This window comes from Theobroma umbraticum, unplaced genomic scaffold (genome assembly GCF_002168275.2).
Source record: "Theobroma umbraticum cultivar Fairchild unplaced genomic scaffold, ASM216827v3 scaffold_56.0, whole genome shotgun sequence".
Taxonomy (NCBI): Eukaryota; Viridiplantae; Streptophyta; class Magnoliopsida; order Malvales; family Malvaceae; genus Theobroma; species Theobroma umbraticum.
Genome location: NW_018397256.1, coordinates 9,201,099 through 9,222,875, shown reverse-complemented (window position 1 = coordinate 9,222,875; position 21,777 = coordinate 9,201,099). Strand labels below are relative to the sequence as shown.

The 21,777-nt window shown below is 34.8% G+C and overlaps 3 protein-coding genes across 4 annotated transcripts; 1 reads left to right on the top strand and 2 right to left on the bottom strand.

Moving 5' to 3' along the window:
* Window positions 1–48: 48 nt before the first annotated feature.
* Window positions 49–2,437, bottom strand: SKIP (chromatin protein family). Of its 2 annotated transcripts, none has more exons than XM_021420513.1 (2): window positions 2,233–2,437; window positions 49–2,098 (listed from the first exon to the last, which is right to left on the bottom strand). In XM_021420513.1, the coding sequence occupies exon 2, from the start codon at window positions 2,068–2,070 to the stop codon at window positions 247–249; it is 1,824 nt and encodes a 607-aa protein (XP_021276188.1). In that variant the 5' UTR covers window positions 2,071–2,098; window positions 2,233–2,437; the 3' UTR covers window positions 49–246. The 2 variants fall into 2 exon arrangements, with proteins under 2 accessions (XP_021276188.1, XP_021276190.1); XM_021420515.1 differs by having other exon boundaries at window positions 49–2,094.
* A 2,172-nt stretch (window positions 2,438–4,609) lies between these two features.
* STT3A (staurosporin and temperature sensitive 3-like A) lies at window positions 4,610–12,987 on the top strand. Its single transcript, XM_021420192.2, has 23 exons — window positions 4,610–4,858; window positions 5,158–5,220; window positions 5,360–5,415; window positions 5,516–5,587; window positions 5,710–5,815; window positions 5,915–5,965; window positions 6,214–6,309; window positions 6,506–6,565; window positions 6,647–6,760; window positions 7,313–7,399; window positions 7,896–7,999; window positions 8,228–8,323; window positions 8,680–8,800; window positions 8,896–8,976; window positions 9,069–9,200; window positions 9,312–9,545; window positions 10,590–10,733; window positions 11,122–11,308; window positions 11,385–11,482; window positions 11,775–11,854; window positions 11,951–12,038; window positions 12,429–12,518; window positions 12,683–12,987. The coding sequence occupies exons 1-23, from the start codon at window positions 4,718–4,720 to the stop codon at window positions 12,731–12,733; spliced, it is 2,352 nt and encodes a 783-aa protein (XP_021275867.1). The 5' UTR covers window positions 4,610–4,717; the 3' UTR covers window positions 12,734–12,987.
* A 1,192-nt stretch (window positions 12,988–14,179) lies between these two features.
* LOC110411121 (Gls protein (DUF810)) lies at window positions 14,180–18,935 on the bottom strand. Its single transcript, XM_021421148.2, has 5 exons — window positions 18,174–18,935; window positions 16,901–17,767; window positions 16,096–16,551; window positions 15,699–15,888; window positions 14,180–15,587 (listed from the first exon to the last, which is right to left on the bottom strand). The coding sequence occupies exons 1-5, from the start codon at window positions 18,660–18,662 to the stop codon at window positions 14,653–14,655; spliced, it is 2,937 nt and encodes a 978-aa protein (XP_021276823.1). The 5' UTR covers window positions 18,663–18,935; the 3' UTR covers window positions 14,180–14,652.
* Window positions 18,936–21,777: the final 2,842 nt, after the last annotated feature.

Genomic DNA, 21,777 nt, shown 5'->3' with positions numbered 1-21,777 from the left:
CCTGTAGTAGTGATTTCGCAAATAACAAAATCTTTGACATAGCATGGCTGTTGTTAACAGTGAAGGGAAATATGATCATTTAAAATCTTCACAAGGCAAAATAAGCAACATCCCACATATTTGAAGAGAAAAAAAAAACTCACCCCAGAAGCTACTTCAGGGATTAAGATTCACTGAGCAACAAAGATCAGAAAAATTAACAAGCTAAAGAGTCATATAACATTAGCCAAGAAATACATAGGATACTTAATGTCCTCTTTCAAAACCAATGCGAGATCTACTAGAGCCTCCTTCATAGCCATCTCGCATGGAAGAGCCTGCACTTGCCTTCATTGTCCCTCCAGAGCCCACTTTTTCCATGGCTTTCTTACCCTTCTTGACCTCTGTCAAGAACTGATCCAGACCAAATGGATCAGCTTCCTCAGCTTCCTTTTCAAACTCAACAGGCCTATCCCTTGGACCACTCCTCTCAGAAGTACCACCAAATGCCTTGTCAGGTTTAAACCTATCAGTTTTCATCATTTTCTCTAACTGCTCATCTGCACCACCATACATGTCAGAATCCACGTCTTTCTTTGGTCTATAGAGTGTTGAGAGAGTCGGCTGTGCTGTGAACAGACCCTTGTCATAGATGTTGTATTGATCATCAGTTGCAAATCCAGAATCCATTCCTTTCTCCTGGTTAAATAACCTTTGATCATACATCACTTCCCCACCTCTTCCAGCTCCAGTAGAAGCCATACCAAGAGCAACCTTTTCACTGATATCTCTATCCCTATCCCTTGTAATCTTACTCTTTTTACCCATGGCAGCATCTTTGGCCTCCAACCTTCTCTCCCTCTCCCTTTCTCTACGTCGTTCTTCACGTATTTTCTCCCTCTGCGACCGCTCCTCCCTTTCTTCCTTTGATTCCTTTGGCATATCTCTTTCTCTCTCCCTCACTGGCTCATAAGCCACTCTCATATCAGTATCCATCGCATTTCTGTCAGACAACATTGGAACAGCAGCGGAAGGTGCCACTGTCCCAGTTCTCTCAGAACGAGCTTTAGCAGCTAAAGCTCGCAACTCCTGCTCCTTCCTTTCCTTCTCCTTCATCATCATCTCTTTCTGCACCTTTGATCTCATCGACACAGCTTCTCTAGCCTTCTGCTCTGCAACATACAAAGCCTCAGACAGCTTCGCAAAGTTATCATTAATCTGTACATCCTGTAAACCTCTTCCATCAGCAGCAAGACGTTTATCCAGTGGGATCGTATACCCTTTTGGATTCTTCCAGTTTGAAATGCAAGGTGGAATTTTCCAGTCCTGCTGATCCTTCACAGTCACAGGCCGTGGAGGGGAATGCATCACCGGCACAGGTGGAGACCCTGAAGCCTTTGGGACCCTCTTATGCTTAAACTTGGGAGGCTCAAGAGGATCCACAGGCATCTCCACCATTCTAATTATCCTCTCTTTAGCACCTGAATTAAATGCAGCCGATTGCTGTGAAGGCTTATACTTAATATACTTTGAATCAGAAGACTGTTTAGGAACATTCTTCGGCTGTGCAGCACTCAATCTCACATTCACAATCTTCTCTAAGGCTGCCTTAGTTTCTTGCATTGTTTCCTCAATCTCTTTCTGCCTCTCTTCCTCTTCCTCCTCATCACCACCCTCTTCCTCACTCCTCAAAATCTTCGGTATCAAATCCTTATGCTGGGAGTAAACAATCTTTTTTGCGTTCTCATTCTGCTTGACTATCGCGTCATAAGCCAAATTTCCATGAGCATCAACGGTCACGGGAAGAATCTTCGAGCCTGGTTTCGCCCCTTTTTCTCTTCCCATACCAAGAGGGTATTGAGCGATATGTATTTCAGGGAAAGCACCTCCATCTCCAAAGTCTTCAACTTTTCTGGGAACAAATCCGGCGCGTTTCGTATAAGGCGGTACCGGTTTTGCCTTTATTGCCGTGGAGGACTTCTCTTCCTCCGACGAACTAAACCGTTGTCTAAACCATGGGTCGTTTGCGTGGTCGTAATACGTCGACGTTGAGTTTTTCGCGTCTGGTAGAAGATCCTTTAAAGCCACCATGGCGGATCGAAAGCTACCAGATTTCTGCCTAACAAATAAGCGAATTGAAATTCTAGATTTAACTTTCTTAAATAAAGATTTAAAAAGCCAAGCAAAAAAAAAAAGCTTCGAAACCATAACTTGAAAACCCTAATTAAAAACGAGAGAGAGAGAGAGGAATACCTTCAAAAGCTCTTGACTATCGGTCAGGTTAACGATTTGATTAGAAATCGAACTGGATCGCTTCTACTTCTACAATCGAAATTTTGCTATGTCGGCTGTTGAAAGGGAATCCGGGAGAGGATTAGAATTAAAGGGTTAGGCGCGCTGATAAAGGGGAAAAAAAAAACAAATGGTTAAGGAATACACGGGAACACCACAATAGACATGAGATTGAGTACGTTTGGATTTAATTATCTATTCATACAAAAGTAACACATTTAAAATATATTTAATTTATTGTGTTAATTGTATTTTCATGTTTAAACATTTATATGTGACACGTTTACTAATTTATTAAAGTTAATAATTAAATACTATTTTAGTCTCATACAAAGAATTTTAAATAATTATTTTATTTTTTTTTTGAATTTTATAAAAATAATAATGTAATAACATCAAAATATTAATTTTTTAAGATAATACTTTATATTTAATTTTAAATTTCATTTAACTTTTCTATTTTGATTAATGTTATTAATATATTGTTTCTATTTAAAAATTAAATTTTATGATACCGAAATGATGTGACATTTAGCAAGTGAATTTTTTATTTTGATTTTGATTTTGATGTTTAAAATTGTTCACAATTGATGATGTAATTAATTATATATATTTAATTATAATTAAAAATTATAGATAATTTTAGATATTATTAGTATTTTAAGATTAAATGTTAATTATAGATTGTATTTGTATGATAATAATTTTATATATGTTATTTATGTTAAATTTTATTATATTTGATATTGTTACTATTTTGCTATAATCATTTTTATAATTATTAATTTTAAAATTTAATAATAAAATTATATTTAATTGTAAATATTTTAATTTAATAGTGTTAAATGTGTTAATCATGTTAGAGAAAAATTAGGTTTAATTATATTTATTAATCTTATCATGTCATATAAAAAATCTTGATATGTTTAATAAATATATCAATCGTGTTGTATTATACGAATTTTAAATATATAAGTGTATGTGTTTTTAAATGCTAACATAAATAATTATTTATCTCATATTTTAATTTAATTTTATCATATTTTATATTTTAATTGTTTTGATATAATGAAGATGTAAAAACATTAATTATCATGTCTAAGTTAAGACTCTCAACTTTATACGAGTTGTGGATTGGGCCATAATTGAAAGCTTTTCTGATAACAAAATATTGAGTTGCTTTGGTGTTATAAATGGAGAATTAATTAGGTTTCGGATAATATTTCAAAAAAATTACATTAAATGAATTTATATTTAAAAATAATAATATTAGGAGCAAGAGATAAAATTTTAATTAAAAGTTCAGATATGTTAAACTCTATTCAATCAATATAACTCTGTGATTAAGTATCCCACTTATATAAAAGGGTAAATGGAATGGCTATGTTATTTTTCATATGATTATATTAAAATACTATAATTTGTGCTTTAAATTTCAACTTTTTGACTATAATAAATCCTATTTTCATTTTTTAAAACAATCATGTCATCAATAAGATTTAGATTTCTCAATTATTTTGATTTTTTATTATTTATAAAATAAAATTTAAATTCTCTTATTTTTTATTAAAAATGATTTAATACTTAAAAAATATTTCAATTATTTAAAAAATTAAATAAATTATTATTATTTTATTATATTTAATTAATTTTTATATTTTTATTTTTTAGTTAAATAAATTTTTATTATTAATGATTGATTAATTGTTATTAATTAAAATATCTTTTATTATTTTATATGCATGTAATATTAATATAATTAAAGTGAATAATAAAAAATATAATTTTATCATGTTATAATTTATTATAATATTTTAAAATGTTAGATCAATGTCACCTCCCTGAAAGAAGACAAGTAATTTTTTTATTAATTATAATTAATTAAAAGTTAATAGTAAAAGTTTAAAATAAAAATATAAAAATTTAATCAAATATAATAAAAAAAATTGTAATAATTTAAAAATCTTTTAAATATTATGCTAAAACATATTAATAAAAAAGACATAAATTAGTTATGAATCCATAGCTGCAAATCCAATGGTAAAGTACCCCAAAAAGAAAAAAAAGACAAAAACGTATTTTTCCTCCGTTTATCAAAAGCTAAAAACCAAAACGCCATTTGCATTGTTAGCAAGTCAAATAACGTTAAGCCACGTGTCAAACCACGCAGAACCTAGCCAATCAAAGGTCCGTCCCAACGAACAATAATCTCTCGCCACGTGCAAATCAAGGTCAATCTCGTCATTATGATCCCACATAAAATACCCCGCACCGTCATTTCACAGCAGGGACAGTTTCGTAGTTCCCTCATTCCTTCTTACTTCCTACAAGGTCTTCTCTCTTCAGTCCACTCATAACACACCTACAACGGCAACGACTAAGTCCCCTCCGCGGTCTCTCTCTTCCTCTCTTCGTCTTTTCGCATCGGACCGTTGATTGGCCGTAAATGTCGGCGCCAGAGGCCTCATCCGCCGCCGTCCCAACGCTAACGACCAACAACACCTTACGAAACGCTTTCGGCGGCGTTCTCTCTTTCTTCATCCTCCTTCTTATCGGAGTTCTCGCTTTCTCGATCCGTCTTTTCTCTGTAAGATCTTTCATTTCCCGCGCTTCTACAATCTTCTAGATCCGATCTGCAATATTCTTTTCAAAATTCATTTTCGCCTTTTTTCGCCCTTAAGAAATAAAAAATATAAAAATGAGCTGAAAATTGACTCGCATATTTGAACTTTAGCATTTTCTATTTAATGATTGCCCAATTTGAATCCTCCTCTGTTTGGATGATGATAAAATTGGAGGGAATGTAAAGGAAAATGATTTTTTTTTCTATTTTTGCAAATGAGCTGCGTAAGTGTGTAAAATTCTCGTGGACTTTTCTATTTTCAGGTTATAAAATACGAGAGTGTTATTCACGAGTTCGATCCTTACTTTAATTATAGAGTCACTCAGGTCAGCTGACTCACACTCCCCTCTCATTTACAATGTATTGTCATTTTTAGTTCCTTTCTATCTGTATCGGTATTTTTGTCACTTTTTTCCGTATCTTAAGCTACATATAAAGATGATGTGGTCGTTTTGGTGGTTTCAGTTTCTTACAAAGAATGGGATATATGAATTTTGGAATTGGTTTGATGATCGAACCTGGTAATTCCCTGTTGGTAGTTGATTTATGATGTTTACAGTTTTAGCTATGTTATTACTTAAGATTTCTGAATAGAATGTGTTTGTTTTTGTTATACTCAAGGTACCCTCTTGGGCGTGTGATAGGTGGAACTGTTTACCCTGGGTTGACTTTGACTGCTGGCACCATATGGTGGTATGTTTTCATGAAACTTTATGGGGAAAAAGACTATTTCTATTAAGTTTTGCTAATTTCTTTACTGTTAAATTTGCCATTGCTTTCTTTTGACTTGTTTCTCTTTTCCCTGTTTGCTTCAGGTTGTTAAATTCCTTAAATATTCCACTGTCTGTGGAGACCGTTTGTGTTTTCACTGCACCTATATTCTCTGCTTTTGCTTCGTGGGCAACATACCTTTTGACTAAGGTCAGTCTTTATACTGCCCTAAATATATGTGTTTAGTTAGTTGTTTATATAGTTGTTAACCTTAAATTTAGTGTTAATATTGTATTGCCTCTTCCATAGGAAGTTAAGGGTGCTGGTGCTGGACTGACAGCTGCTGTACTTTTGGCCATGGTAAGTGATGCAAGGGATATCTGTAGCATTATCAGTGTTCATTCATTTATTATAATTATTTTAAACTTCGAGTTTGAACAGTAGTGGTTGATCATTCCACTGTATATGTTACTATTGTTTTTCTACCAGTCTGTATATGTGTCTCTGTTGACTATATTTGGCAATGCCTTTTTTCTATATCAGCTTATGGTGCTAACGTGTCTTTTGACTGACATCCCTGTTCAATTCATTAATGTTCTTATTTACAGGTCCCATCATATATCTCTCGTTCTGTGGCTGGTAGCTATGACAATGAAGCTGTAGCAATATTTGCTTTGATCTTCACTTTCTATCTTTATATAAAGGTTAGAATTTTATTACAGTGAATTCATTTAATTTCCTACAATTTTATGCTTGAGGAACAATCACATCTAATATACTGGTGAATAGTTTGACATCTTTTATAAGTAACCTGCTTAGTTTTTTTTTTTTTTGGAGTCCTCCCTTTCATTAGTTTTTTCTTATCTGACTATTCTCTTATTTATTATTGGTCATTTGCAGACACTAAATACCGGATCCCTGTTTTATGCCACCTTAAATTCAATTGCATACTTTTATATGGTAGGCTTCTTGTGCTAATTTTTATCCATGTTCTTATTTCACTTATGTTTATGCTCTTAAGTTAATTATTTTGTGTTCCAGGTCTGCTCTTGGGGAGGGTACACGTTCATTATCAACCTCATTCCAATGCACGTGCTTTTATGCATTGTAACTGGTCGTTATTCTTCTCGATTGTACATCGCATATGCTCCTCTTGTAAGTACCTGTAGCACTTAAGAAGCTTCAATTATTAGTCAATAAACAGCTGGAATATCTTCTCAAAGAAAAAAAAAACAGTATATGTGTTTCAGTATGCTATTGAAGAATTCATGCTAACAGTTGTCAACAATGATTAGCATTTTGCAATGATGTTTTCGTGAAAAACTGGAAGGTGGAGACTTTTGTTGAGTTAAACAGACTGAGGAAAAGTAAAAACATCATTGAGGAGGGATTAGATTGATTGGCAATGTGCAGAAAATTATATATTTTACTGAAGTCCTAAGTGTTTGTGCTTTTTTGTCTATTATATGGATGCTCAAACTTGTTGGGCATGCATGCATGTAATCCATTTAATTTTGATCTTCACTTTGTCTTTGAGGACAGGTCATTCTACTAATAAGGGTCTGTTAGAGTCTTCCTTCTCACTTAATGATGGTGGTGTGTTTAAGAATGTACTTTTTTTTTTCTTGAATAGAGGATAGAAATCTTTCTAGAGATTCTATTTGGACTTTCTTGATTTTAGTTGAAATTTTAACTGTTTGGCTGCAGGTTGTTCTGGGAACATTGCTAGCTGCTTTGGTGCCTGTAGTTGGGTTTAATGCTGTCATGACATCAGAACATTTTGCATCATTTTTGGTGAGCTTTTTTCCTGAATTGTTGGCTGCTCTTATATTCTCTTATTTTTCTTGTTGCAATTCATTTGCATTGTTAATCTCCAGTAGTTGTAGTCCTGGCTTTTTAGTTATGGGTAACTGTCAAAACCTTAATCAACTGTGTCCTAGTCAATTATTTAATGGTAGCATTTCATGTTATAAACTGTTTCACTTAAGGAGCTGTAGATGTATGACCAGCTATTGTGTTTTAAATGCCCAATGACATTACTGGTTCATGGAGGTGTTTTTAGGATCTAGAACAAGAGACAAATAACAGAGGGAAGTGTTTGAGATTTTGTTAGCATATAACAATAACATCAAGATGTCCCCAATTCCTCAAAGCATTATTCAGATTGCCGAACTGCTGTATCTTTATCTTCTTCTTTTTTCACTCCCCCCCCCCCAACCTTATCTTAATTCTTGGTTCATATGATGCTACTCCTTGCTCCTTGATGTAATTTTGTTTTCCCCATCTGCAGGTTTTCATTATTATCCACGTGGTGGCTCTTGTGTACTATATCAAGGGGATTCTCTCTCCCAAAATGTTTAAGGTTGCTGTGACACTTGTTGTTTCTGTTGGCCTGTAAGCTTTCCTTCTGGTCCTGTAATATTTTCAGGGAAACATGAATTAATATACTAATGGCAACTAAGAACAGAATATATTTAATAGATTGTGAATTAATGTTTCTTATTAATCAACTCAGCATACATGGAAAAATAGAATTGTATTCATTGTGCACTTGCTTATGATTTTGAGATAAGTGTATGAAGAACATGGAGGATAAATGACCTCATACCATTCTATTCTCAGGGCAGTGTGTTGTGCTGTGATAGCCGTTCTTATAGCTTTGGTAGCTTCCAGTCCAACAAAGGGATGGAGTGGACGAAGCTTAAGTCTGCTTGATCCGTAAGTACCTAACTCATTCCATAATCTTACATGTCAATGTGCTCTGTGTTAATGACAAGCAGTGGGAGGAATTGCTGTAAAGGATGGTACAGTTTGATGCACCTTGAAACTGAAATTAACCTGACATCGTGGTTAGGTGTGGATCTAATTTTGAAGGGCTTTTTGTGCTGTGCAAATTCTTAAAACCTAAGACCTAAATGAGATGCCAGAAAACAATTTGATCCTTTTAGCACTCTGGGGGTTGCCCATGCAAACAATATTTTCTGTTTTAATACCTTGTGTCATTTCTTCAGTCATGGTTCAGAATTAGCTGTGTTAACTTTTTTTCCCTTTTCTTTTTACCGCAATTTGTACAGAACTTATGCAAGCAAATATATACCAATCATTGCTAGTGTTAGTGAACATCAACCACCTACTTGGCCATCTTACTTCATGGACATTAATGTTTTGGCATTCTTGGTTCCAGCTGGTATCATTGTAAGTGTCAAGCATTAGGAACAGTTTTGGCATTTTACCTGTAACTTATATGTTTATGCAGTATAATCAATAATTTTTCTTTCCCTTGTTGGCAGGCATGCTTTTTGCCTTTATCAGATGCTAGCTCATTTGTGGTACTCTATATTGTGACATCTGTATATTTCTCTGGAGTGATGGTAAGGGGAATATGGACACAGTCAATTGCAAGTCATTGCTCTCCATTCCTTACTCCTATTAATGTGAAGCCACTTATGGTCTAATTATACAGGTACGCTTAATGCTTGTCCTTGCTCCAGCTGCTTGCATCACATCTGGAATCGCTCTCTCCCAAGCTTTTGATGTTTTCACCAGATCAATCAAGTTTCAGCTACCTGGAGTATCAAGCAAAACTGAAGTTGATGTAAGCAGGCTTCTATTTATCTATACTAGAAGTTTATACTCTGCCAATCATTTGATGAGGTTATTCAGCTATTAGACTAAAAATTCTTTTCTGCTGCTTCTGATCATTAAGGCAGGGGAAACTAGTTCTGCTACCAAGGAAGCACAAAATGATGCAGTAAAGACAGAAAAAGCTGAGGAGACATCAAAGGATCGCCCATCAAGGAAAAGCAAGAAGAAGGAAAGGGAGCATGTGGAAAAACCTTCCACCAAAACCAAAGCTGAGAAGAAGAGGCTTCTGGCTTTACCTCTGGAGGCATCTGTGATTTCTCTTCTCCTACTTGTCTTCCTGGGTGCATTCTATGTGGTACTTTATTTTTCCCTTTTATATCCTTTACTTGCTTGGTTTTGCCTGTGTTGTGCTTATAGAAGTTATATATCACTTTGTAGACTGTTATGGCTGTGATATGATGTTGATCTGTAACTTCTGAGAGATTTTTCTGGTTGTAAAGAAGGATTTGTCTAGTTAGCATTTTTCTTACCTTTTCTAAGTGGATATATGTTATCATCAGCTGGTTGTAGAACCCACACTAGGTATATAACCTCAGCACTGGAAGGATGGGGGAAAAGAGCAAGAGCAAAGGGATTAAGTTGATACCTCAACTGAAGGTTTTATGAACATTGCAATTAATAAAACACATCTTTTCTGCTCTTAAGCTACATATATTAGAGTTTGAACTAGCTCTGGCATTAATAGGTTGGCATGACTGTTGCAAGAGTCCTAAGAATGTGTGCTGGCGGAAAATATAAAAGGTATAAAATGTATAACTTTTCAAAGGCATCCTTTGATTTTGTCAACATTTGGAGGAATGGATTATTTATTTGTAAAGATTGTTTTTTCTTTTTTCGAATGATTGGAATAATTCAGCATCATCTCAATGAGCTATAAGTTTAGAGTGACATAAGGCAAATGTAAATCATTGTTGAATTCTTCTCATATGTTGCAATCCTGTTTTCATGTGGAATAACGGTTGCCTTCTTTGTTCTTTAGTCTTGTTTCAGATGTGTCATATTGAAAGTTCTTAAATGATAGGTAGTGATGATTATGGCATTAAAGATGGTGGTCTCTCCTTTTTTCGGCAATGAATTTGGCTACCTTTATGAGTCCTACCATGAACGTAGTAACTAGAACGCAAAGATTAATTGTTGCTCTGTTTGATATATATATATATATATATATATATATATATATATATGTATGTATGTATCTCAATGGGAATTAAAACCCTATGTCTAGTTTTATTCCTTCTTGTATTGACGAAATTTCCTTGTAGGCCCATTTCTTGCTTGTTTCTTTTATGTTGTTTTAATTGTAAAAGGCCTCTCACCACTGATGCACTTTACTTTGCAGGTTCATTGTGTTTGGGCTGCAGCAGAAGCTTATTCGGCCCCCTCCATAGTTTTAACATCTCATTCACATGATGGTCTACATGTTTTTGATGATTTTAGAGAGGCTTATGCATGGTTGCGCCATAATACTGATGTTGATGATAAAGTAAGTTTTCTATATGGGTTTTCTCCACTCTTAGCTTTTCTGGATTTCGAACATATTTTGTTTTCTTAGCTTTGGAGTGTGATTTTAGGAAACCAGTCCGTTGGGCAGGAAGTTTCTCTTGATACCTGTATTTTTGTAGAATAAATAATGGAAAAAGAAATTTTCAAGCTGTGTGGTCAATGTTGATATGTTGAGCGTATAATGGGTTGGCTCTGATTCCTTATTGGTGATATTTATGCTGATTTATGTATTTTCCTCTTATTGTTTCTCGGCATGGATTTATGTTGCATGTAGCAGCTGACTGTTTTGTTGAATTTAATATATTTTAACCTATTAAGTTGGCAAAATAAAGTATAGTTTTGACAGTGCTAAGTGAAACTCCTGGCAGGTTGCATCATGGTGGGACTATGGTTACCAAACCACTGCTATGGCTAACCGCACGGTCATTGTTGACAATAATACCTGGAATAATACTCATATTGCAACTGTTGGTACTGCCATGTCTTCTCCTGAAAAGGCAGCTTGGGAAATCTTCCACTCTTTGGATGTAAAATATGTTCTCGTCGTCTTTGGAGGTTTGATTTCTTCTTTGTTTCTTGGATCATGCTATCTTAAAATATTATTCTTCTGACAATTTAGTTCACATCTTAGGCCTTGTTGGCTACCCCAGTGATGACATTAATAAATTCCTATGGATGGTTCGTATTGGAGGTGGTGTGTTTCCTCATATCAAGGAACCTGATTACCTTGTAAGTTTTTTGAGTGAAAAATACTAAGAATATTTGTATATTAAAGTTTGTACATGTCAAAGAAGCAAACTAATCAGGACAAAGTAAGAAAGAATTAATGAATACTATATGGGTTTCTTGGTGATAAAATGTTACCGCATTAAGTTAGGACTGGATATTCTGGTTTCGGCTAAGAAATCAGATGATTATTAAGGTTCTTTCATGTATAATTGATTTCACTCATAAATAATTATTAAATGTTCTTTTTTAAAAAAAATTATTAACTGTTCTATAACTTGGCTTCTGATGACAGAGAGATGGTCAGTATCGGATTGATTCCCAGGCCACTCCAACTATGCTAAATTGTCTCATGTACAAACTCTCATATTACAGGTCTGTTTTAACTATTAATGTTTCTGAATTTATGTCATGGTTCTGGTCAATTTTGTACTTACCTAATTACTTTATCCCATAATTACTTATATGCAGGTTTGTGGAGACTGATGGGAAAGGCTTTGATAGAGTTCGGCGGACAGAAATTGGAAAGAAATATTTTAAACTTACTCATTTTGAGGAGGTTAGATGATCTTTACACTTCATTGTGATTCAATTAGCACATGTGCATCATGAAGTTTTTGCCAATAGCGTTTGTTCATATAATCTCACCATGATGCATGTAATTTATTGGCCTAAATTAGCAAGTCTTGTGGCATTCTCATAAAATGTGAGAAACTCCACCTTTTGCTTTTGGCATGCTGATGCGTGTGAATTTAAGACGTGCTGCTCTGATTATTTGACATTTGACTAATAGAATTCCCTGGATGTCGATATTATAGTATACATGGTTACATCTTCTTTTCATTTTTTTAATTTATTGGTCAACTACTGGTGGATGACTACTGATGATTAATTTTTCTTTATTTAAGTATTTTCCTGATCAGATTTCTCTGGCTTTTTGTCAATTTAGGTATTCACAACTCATCATTGGATGGTTCGGATTTATAAACTGAAGCCTCAAAAGAACCGGATTCGAGGAAAGACAAAGAAATCAAAATCGGTACATATAGTTGAGAGATTATCTCAATTATCCATATATACACACACACACACACAGAGATGATAGATTGTTTCCTCTCTCTTATTTTTTTTTTTGGTCTTGTGTGCTGGAAGATCTAATCTGACGTCCACCTCGCCGATGTTTTTAATTTCATCTATTTGCAGAAAACTAGCTCAAAAAGCAGCGGAACGAGAAAGAAGAACCCATGGCTCTAAGAAACAGAATAGATTTATAAAGGATGGTGAATTATGTGTTACTGATAGAACTTGTACGGGGGAGCCTTTTTAGAGAGGGGATTGTTCAGGCATGGTAATGGTAGGTGATTTTCCTTTGAGAAATACATTTTATTCATACAATTCAGTCAAAAAGATTTTGCGGGCTTCGCTTCCTCTTTGTAATCTGTACTAAATGATTATCATAGTGTTCAACACAGTTTTCGGGGGAAAGAAAGCACGAAACCAATTTTGCATTTCTTCCATCCTTTGGCTAGGTGCCATGTGCCACAACTGGGCAGCGAAAAGGACAAATTTAGTTATGATAAATAAGACGCGATTCATGATCCAACAGCCCCCTGTTAAGTTACTAGAAACCTCCTGGGATATGCAGTCCGACACCACCTCACTACAAATAATTCTCTTCTATATACGGTCACGTCACTTCCTTCCTTCATAGTAAATCCACTAATAATCTTGGGCTTCAATTTTTCCTTCTGGAAGAATTGTAGTAAAAGACTGTCACTTACTATTTACTTGTATTGTCCGACCTATATTCATCATTTTCTACTTATGCAGAAGAAGCCGTTTCCAAAAAAATTATACAAGTATTTGAAGTCCGCCCGAGGCTATATAATAACGGAGAAATCTGACACTGAAATAACTAAAATTAAATGCTACAAGTTTCTCTATTTTATTTTTAAATTAAAAAACGCTAAACAAAAGTTAATGTCTTAATTCTACTATAAACCTTTGTGTTTATTCGTGTTTCTCTTTCCATTCCCAATTTCCCGTAGAAGAAGTAAATTATTTACACATATAAATGGACAAGCTTGGACCAATCTTCCTACCCTTTACTTGCCCAAATACCACAATCTCTTTTGGTTGCTTTCTATTGTAGGCACCACGAAATTTCCTTTGCCTTAACTGTTTTTTTTAACGGTTATGACATTTACCCTTGCACTAAAATTTGGGTGATAATGACGTGACACCTTTTCTTTACTGCTTCTTTGCATTCGTCGCCGGTGCTGTTGAGTAGTGTGCCAAATAATGTCTCCATTTTGAACAATGAGCTTAAGTTACATCACAACATCTCTTTCAGCACTTACATTAGCTTCAGCGACTGGAAACGACAGAGATTTTTGGTCAACTGTTTTGGAGGTAGTAATCTCTTGGCCATCAAATTTCAAATTTACGCAGCACTCGGGCTTAAGCTTTTTTAACTACTTGAACTTAGCTTGAGTGACAAAGGTGAGGTGAGACTTTTCAGTCCCAACAGTAATACTCCTTATTGTAAAAAAAATTAATAAATCAACCAAATTCTGCTACCAAACAAGGACATAAATAAAGACACCTGGTATCAATAACTTGCCTCACTTTTAGCAGCGAAGATTCAATCTATAATGGTTGCAAATTGTAAACCTAAAAACTGCATCTTTAACAAAATAGTTGGAAAAAAACCTTACATTCCATTCAATGAGCAACACAATTCTCCATACAAAAGGCTGTTAAAACAACCACCATAAAATACAAACACCAATTCATTGAAGCACAACCAAAACCTTTCAAATTTCCTCAATAAGTTAATCAATCAGACCTTTGTACTTGTATCCTGCAATTTTGGTTTTCGCTTGTGGGGGAATAATATTGCAAATGGTTAGAGAAGGAAGAATAATTACAATCATATCTATAAAAAAGAATGGCCAAGAACCTCACACTGCTCCAGCCAACAAAAATACTATACAGGTGCCACATAGATTACCTCAGGAGGTATAACTTTCCCAACAACACCCCCACCAAAGGTATGTTATCGGGGCTTTAATGCCTATGACATGACAAACTTGGGAAGCTATATGAATCACTTCAAGCTGTTTTTACCTAAAAATTCCATCATTTCACTGTTATTTTCACCCGAAAAATTGTTAGAGTTTCTTTGGCAAGTTGTAAGTCTTCTTAAGGAACTTTGCTGCCGTCTCATCACTCCGATAACACAAAACTCGCAAGAGTGTGTTTGGTTCAGTTGGACTCCACTGACCAGAAGTTGGTGGCAGTGGAAGCTTGGATTTAGCGGAAGAACCATAACTCTCTAGAGTCACAGATTTGAATTGCTCAATCAGGCTGCCAGTATCAGTGTGAAATAATGGGAGGACGGCTTTAACCGTTGTTGAAAACTTTTCAATCAAATCAGCTGGAAGTCCATCACCATTGGACCAAAATAAATCAGTGAGGAACTTAAAATCCTCTGCTATTAGTTCGTAATCTTGCAGACTGAAAGCACGAGCAGGGCCTCCAGCAAGTAAAACTAGCAGGAGACCATCAAAAGAAGCTCTCATTACATCTGTAATAAGTCGTGTTCTGACTCTGTCATGCACGGTTAATGAAATAACCTCCAAATAATGCTCAAGCTCCTGAAGAAAAGGTTCAATCCTAGAAGATGAAACTTCCCCAACATACAGGCCGTCCCAAAGAACATGACTTAAATCATGAAAGATGACCTTATAGGCTGTTGCCTCACACAGTAGTTGGATCCCTTCCACACAAGCAGCAGTTGAAAGTTCAAATGCTTTCCCCATCCAGTTGGCAACATTGTCAACCTGAGTGGATTCAGAATTTCTAAGATAGCCAATAACTCTTTTTGCCAAGACATCCAACTCAGTTCGAATATGCTGCAGAGTATTAATACGACAACACAGCTGGGGTATCCCAAAGGAGCCATTGCTATTTGTAGTCCCAACCTGAGATTTCCTACTCTGTGCTATTTGAAACTTTTCTTTTTTCTTAAATACACCAGGAAATTTAGCCCTTGCTGAACATCTGGTCATTGCAGGCATTGAGGGAACAAAAGTACTTCGGTTCCCTGTAGATCAGAAGATAGTGTATTTTCTTTTTAGTTTTAGTCAAAATTGATAACATAGGAGAAAGAAGAAAACAATCTGTGCTGGCCTTCTCTAGGCCATGTGATACGTACCACAGCCAGACTTTGCCTTTGAGATATAATGTTGAAGACATCTGTCAATACCAGTTGTTAAATCAGGAAGCAAAGCAGCATGCATCGATATTGGTAACAAAAAGAATGCTTCTAAAGCTTCATCTACAATTCGCAAAACTTCAACAGCAGAAGGAGCAAATCGCTCTTTATTGGCTCGTGGATCCCACACCTAGAGGGAGATGACAAATAGATTTCAGCCATGGCAGTATAATCTACAAACATAAACAAAATCTTCCTGCTAAAGAGCTTCATTTTCAGCTCTTCTATTATAGTAAGAGGAATAACATCCTCTTAGGCTTGAAGAATGACATAAGAATATTTCATCTCAACCAAACCACCATCAAGGTATTAAAGAAAAGGAGCAAAAGCTACATACCTCTTGTTGCAGATTCCGGTCAACCCATTCCTTCAGTCTATCTAGTCTTGTCTTTATCCATGTTTTAACCAGATTGGAAATTACAGATTCAGCCTCATAAGGAGGCATCTCCCTTATGATTGACTTTCCACCATCCTCACTGTCTACTGAATTTTCAACTGCAATTTGCACCAGATCTTTCTCCAGTTTGTCAGCAGCTCTCAGCACTTGTAGTATATCTGGTGTCAATTCACCAATGCCAGAAACAAATTCCTTCAGTTCCTTCCCGTAGCAGGAATGAAGAGTGGCTACAGCTACACCAGCTGCAAGAGGATGCCACCTCTTTAATATTGGACTAAATATTGCCTTCTCACTGAAAGCCAGTGTACTGACATCCTGTGCAAGGATGGAAAGGAAAGGAAGCTGATTTTGCTGGTTCTTAGAAGAACGTTTACCAGACTTCACCTTCTCCTTTATCTGTCTAAATACATATCAACAGACAGAACCTTGAGTCATCTTTTTGACAGAAATTTAACAGAAAAACTTGGTCTAAATACATATTTCAAAAAGGGAAAAAAGAGCTTGGTCTAGATACATAATTTAAGAGCTAATGAAACAACCAAGATCATGGTTTAGCAAAAAGAAAAGCTATTCATCAAGAAAAGATGATGCTTGAAGAAGACAACACAACAGGAAAATTTGCATACTTAAGATGCCTGCAGAAAGTTGCAAATACTAAAAACCTTTCTATTATACAGAAAATGTCAAAGTGAATTTACTAAACGTTCATATGTAAGGATGTTATGCTGAAATAAGGGAAACTTGCCTGACCAAATGCAGTGCGGAGTGATGATCTTATGTATGTATCAACCCTCTCATGAGCCACATCAATTTCCTTTTTCTTCCGACGATACTCATGTGAGATATCTTCAACCATTATCTTTGCTGATAGAACCCCCATAGAAACAACGCATTCCATTGACTCAGTGTTATCACTATTATAATAATTGTGGTAGGCCAGAAGCCTTTTCTCAGCCCAACCTAAGATTGCACTCAAAGTAGAACTCAATATCTTGGAATAATCTGGATCTTTCATTGCCTTTGCATCCTTTTCAACTTCCATCAATAGATTATTAACAGCAAACAACAGATCACCTTCCACTTGACCAGTTGCCACATAACGGTTAAACAAAATCCACAAGAAACAAAGATTATGCAGCATTTGGTTCATTCCAAGGACCACCCATGTCTTCTTTATGAGTTCTAGAACCTCATCAACCTCCTCAATAACAGCTGTTTCATCATTAACATCAAAACAAGCTTCTAACAGCATTTGGTAAATTCTGAGATTGAATGGGAATCCATCTGCCCAGTGGCTGGTCTCGGAAACAGACCCATCAAAGGATCTACAGGCCAGAGACAAAACAATGCTCCGGAGGGCTTGCATTGATTCACTGTTTTTTCCAGTCTCCAAGTGTTTCTCCAAGGCCCCACGAATGATCTGTCGTAGTTGCTGCGGAGCAGTATTGCTCTTGTCTAGTGGCAAGAGAGGATGCAAAAGAAGTCCAGCTTCAAGAAGCTTCAGATTTCTCCTCTGCCAAGCTTCGTATTCTCCTTGATTTGGAAAATCGGAAGGCTTGAGTTGTTGTAACATCTCAAGAGGCAACACTATTGACTCTATCCGTCTTCCAAGCTGATATAAAGACAAAAACAAAAACCCAAAAATCAATATGAGTATACTGTAACTAAAATGAGAAATATTGTCCAGCAAAAAATCATTAAAAAAAAAAACTCAAAGTCCATAAACATTGCAATAATCAACAATTGAATTATCCATTTGGGTCCAATACTAATGACTCCAGCATAAGTCACGCTATGAAAATTATAAAATCAAAGCCTCTAATTAATTCAGCTTAAAACAAATTACTACCACATTGCTCAAGCTTAAACAATCTTTTTCTTTTAACCCAATTCTCCTCTCCATTTAACTATAAAAATAAAATAAAAACAAACAGAAACCTTTTCAAAGGAAAAAAAACGTTGGTTTTCTTAGTAGAATTTTTTTAAAAAAAGGGTCACTATGCAACTTTTTAACAAACCTGAGCAGCAGCAACCCTCAACAGAGCTCTTCTAACCCTGGAATCCGTTTGCTCTGAAATTCCCATCTGAACCCTCAACATCTCCCCAATCGTAACCGCCTTTTTGACTCGTTCCGAGTCCGACTCACCATTCAACTTCCTCCTCCGAGACGACTTCAACCCCAAAGCCTTCTTTACCTTGCTCGCCGCCGTCGACGTCAACGACCTCTGCAACGACGAAGACGACGTCAATGTCGGCGCCGGCGCCTTTTCGGAATTCCTCTCCGACTGTGATATGTAAGTCAGCGGTTTCCCGCCTGAACTCCGACAGGCCCCTACCAGGATCTCGTAAGCCGTCTCCCGGAGTTCCGAATCCGATAAATTCGTCGCCAGCTCCCCCAAAGGACAAGTCAGCGTTTCGGTACAGTAATTAGGCATCGCCGCCGTTTCGCGTAGATGGCTGTGTCGTTTGGCTTGGCTGGGAGCTCTGTCCCTTAATCTATTCGACATGTTAAAACTTCTGGAAACAAAATGAATTAAAAGAGCAAAGGGCCTAAAGATGAAGGTTTTAAGGGGTGGTTACTTTACTGTTTCTTATTTTTGTTTGTTTGGATCAGTGAAATTCTTGCTTGACATTAAAGGAAACAAAATGAAAGTTCAGGGAATGTCATCAAATAGGAAAAAATAAAAAAAAAGTTAACAAAGAGAAAATTAGACCGAATTTCGGACAGTGAAAGGATTTGGTTAAGAAAGAAAGAAAAAAGTGTTTAAATTGGATGAGAAGAAAAGAAAGAAATGATGTGCTCTTTGTCTGCAGGCAGCCGAGTCAGTAGCGCGTGTGGTAAACCGTTATGCTTTTCCTTTTTTTAAAAAAAATGAAAATAATTGCTGACTTTTCTTGATTTTATTTTATTTTGTTTTATGTTGTTTTTCCTTCGGTCAAAAAAAATTTTGTTGAAATTCCAACGCCCTAGAGTTTTTTCAATGTGAAAAGATTAAAAAAATACTTATTTCTCTTTTATGTCCTTTTTATTATTTCATTGATAATGGTGTTACAATATTTTTGAAATGCATGTGTGACCTAAAATTCATCACAAATGGATAAAAATTATTTATTTTTATGCTTTTGTGGGAGATATATAGAGAGAAGAGATAATTTTTAAAAAAAAAAAAAAAGAAGAGAGGATACAAAAATTTGTTGTTAGAGTAATATAATTTCTGGGAATTAATTCTCATCTTGCTTAATTGCAATGTATGACTTGTTTTTATTTTTTATAATTGGAGAAAGAGAGTTCAAATCTTGTTCTTTTAAGTATGGGATCATATTTCAATCAATGAATAAAATGTTTAATATATGATTTAATCTTTTTTAGTTTAAAATATTAGCTAGACTTCTATTGTACTTTTAAAAAGGACAATTTTGTTGTCCCTCACTATTTAGATATGCACATAATTTGAAATTTTGTATAATAAGAGCACTTTAATTTTAAATTCGTATTTTGCTTACATGTTATAATAGGGTAATTGTTTTTAATTTTTATTAAATATATTGGTATATATAGATGAACTTACGGACATTTTTTTCAATCATGTTTAGAGCTTGAGTGACCAACTAGACCACAACCAACCAGTTGAGTGCAAATTGGTGAGCTGGCATTGATTTTATGAGTGTTTTGTTCGGACGAAAGAGAAGTAGTATTAATTTTGTTTGGTAGTGTTACAACTTATAACACAACTAACACAATGAAATATTAGCCCTTCAGTTGCAAGTAAATAGCTGTCAGAATATATTTATATAATGGAAAAACCTGCTGCTATCAGTATCTCAAATGCATGCCCCTTGTTTTTTATTACCCACACAACGACTCTCTATTGCATCCCTTGCCCAATCTATTCTTCACGATAAGACTCTGCATCTTCCAAGTGTAACAAATGGACCAAAGTTTTGGTATGATGACGTGGGAAAAAAGCCAACAGGATTCCGACAAGTTTCCATTGGTAATGAGAAATGCATGGAATATTGGAATCTTACGACAGAGCAGAGCAGATGAAGCGTAAAGAGTTGGGTTCAGTGTGGACGTGCTTTAGAAAAAGATAAGAACGAGAGTGCGTAAAGTGGGGAAGTGGCATCTACTCTTTATCTATCTAACACACTTTTTTACTTTGGAACTATCTATCACCCTTTATTTCCTCCTCATAATCTATCGTTTATTCCACCCCACCACCCTGGATTCTATGTTTTTTCTTTTCTTTTCTTTTTGGTTAAGACAAACCAGCATGTCTCGCCAACTCTTTTACTAAAACATTTACATGTCTTGATGTCCATTATTTTCAAATAAATTTCATGAATTAATTTTTTAGTATAATTTTTAAATTTTTTAATAAGAATTTAAATAAATTATTATTTTTATTATATTTAAAATAATGTTTAAATTTTTATTTTAAATTAAATAAATTAATTATTTTTTTATTAATTAAAATATATTTAATCATTTTTATATCACATGAAATATAAAAATATCATGTAATTATACTATCATATTATATCAATATATCGTATCTTTATCTACTTTAATATATCAATATATCATGTTTATATAACGTGACATAAAATGAAAAATGACATTTAGATGAGTAATCGTTAATAAATAGTTAGTTATAAAAATATATTTGATTTATAATTAAAATATAAAAATAAAATTAAATATAATAAAAAATAATAATTTTTTAAAATTTTCATGAAAAGTTTAAAAAATTTTAAAATAATGTCTTCTTTTCAAAAATTATTGCCATTCAAATAATATTGGCAAGTCTATTTAATTTCCATTTAGGCTCAATTTTTTGCACCTAAACTATTCTATACAGCTATTTGACCAGCGAGGTTGACTCGTAATAGATGGGGCATTTAAATTTTTACAGTTTTTATTTCATTTTTATATAAAATTTAGCATTTTTTTTAGGCTTTTATTAATTTTTTTCTATCACTTTTTTGGTTTTGCGTGTGCGCCTTTCGTTCATGGAGGTAATTTGTGCGCGCTCCAAATGGTTTGGTGAAGCGTTGATTACGCGTTGCTTTAATATAATAATGATTTTGGTACTAGAAACATAATTGCAGGACCAGAAAGACTTGCTCAAAGCCTCCCAGCAGGCATGATTATGACAGTTTAGACCTTGGAAAATGTCCAAAGTATATAAATTAGACTGCTTGAACGACTATTTCAAAATTATATTACCAAAAGAAAAAAAAAGTTTGCAGTAGGATTTAAGTTTTTTTTATTGGGAAATTACAGAAGGGGGAAAAAAACAAAAATAATTGGTGTTTGCTCCAGGAGAAAAAATATTAATTAAAAAGGAAGTAAATGTTATTATAATCTTAAAGAAGGATATCGTGTTTATTTATTTATAATTTTTAACTGTTTACTAAAATTAAAGAGAGAAAGAAAGCCAGGAAGAGTTGCCGTGGGCGACTATCAAAAACATGCAGAGACATCAGATCTGGTTTTTAAGGCCAAATTCGGCCATGAACAGCCTCTTTTCGACCTTAAACAAGCCAGATCTGTTAATGCCCCATTCTGCCATCTCTAATGGCAGCCGATGGTGCAACCTCGCCGGCGGGCCCCCTTGT

What these genes read in the sequence shown, in the direction of transcription:
- SKIP (XM_021420513.1), bottom strand. Translation starts at nt 2,070, where the DNA reads ATGGTGGCTTTAAAGGATCTTCTACCAGACGCGAAAAACTCAACGTCG.
- STT3A (XM_021420192.2), top strand. Translation starts at nt 4,718, where the DNA reads ATGTCGGCGCCAGAGGCCTCATCCGCCGCCGTCCCAACGCTAACGACC. An exon ending in TGTTCTCGTCGTCTTTGGAG is followed by an intron (nt 11,309 to 11,384) that starts GTTTGATTTCTT and finishes TTCACATCTTAG; the next exon opens with GCCTTGTTGGCTACCCCAGT. An exon ending in AGACAAAGAAATCAAAATCG is followed by an intron (nt 12,519 to 12,682) that starts GTACATATAGTT and finishes ATCTATTTGCAG; the next exon opens with AAAACTAGCTCAAAAAGCAG.
- LOC110411121 (XM_021421148.2), bottom strand. Translation starts at nt 18,662, where the DNA reads ATGTCGAATAGATTAAGGGACAGAGCTCCCAGCCAAGCCAAACGACAC. An exon ending in ACCGGAATCTGCAACAAGAG is followed by an intron (nt 15,889 to 16,095) that starts GTATGTAGCTTT and finishes ATCTCCCTCTAG; the next exon opens with GTGTGGGATCCACGAGCCAA. An exon ending in AAAGGCAAAGTCTGGCTGTG is followed by an intron (nt 15,588 to 15,698) that starts GTACGTATCACA and finishes TCTGATCTACAG; the next exon opens with GGAACCGAAGTACTTTTGTT.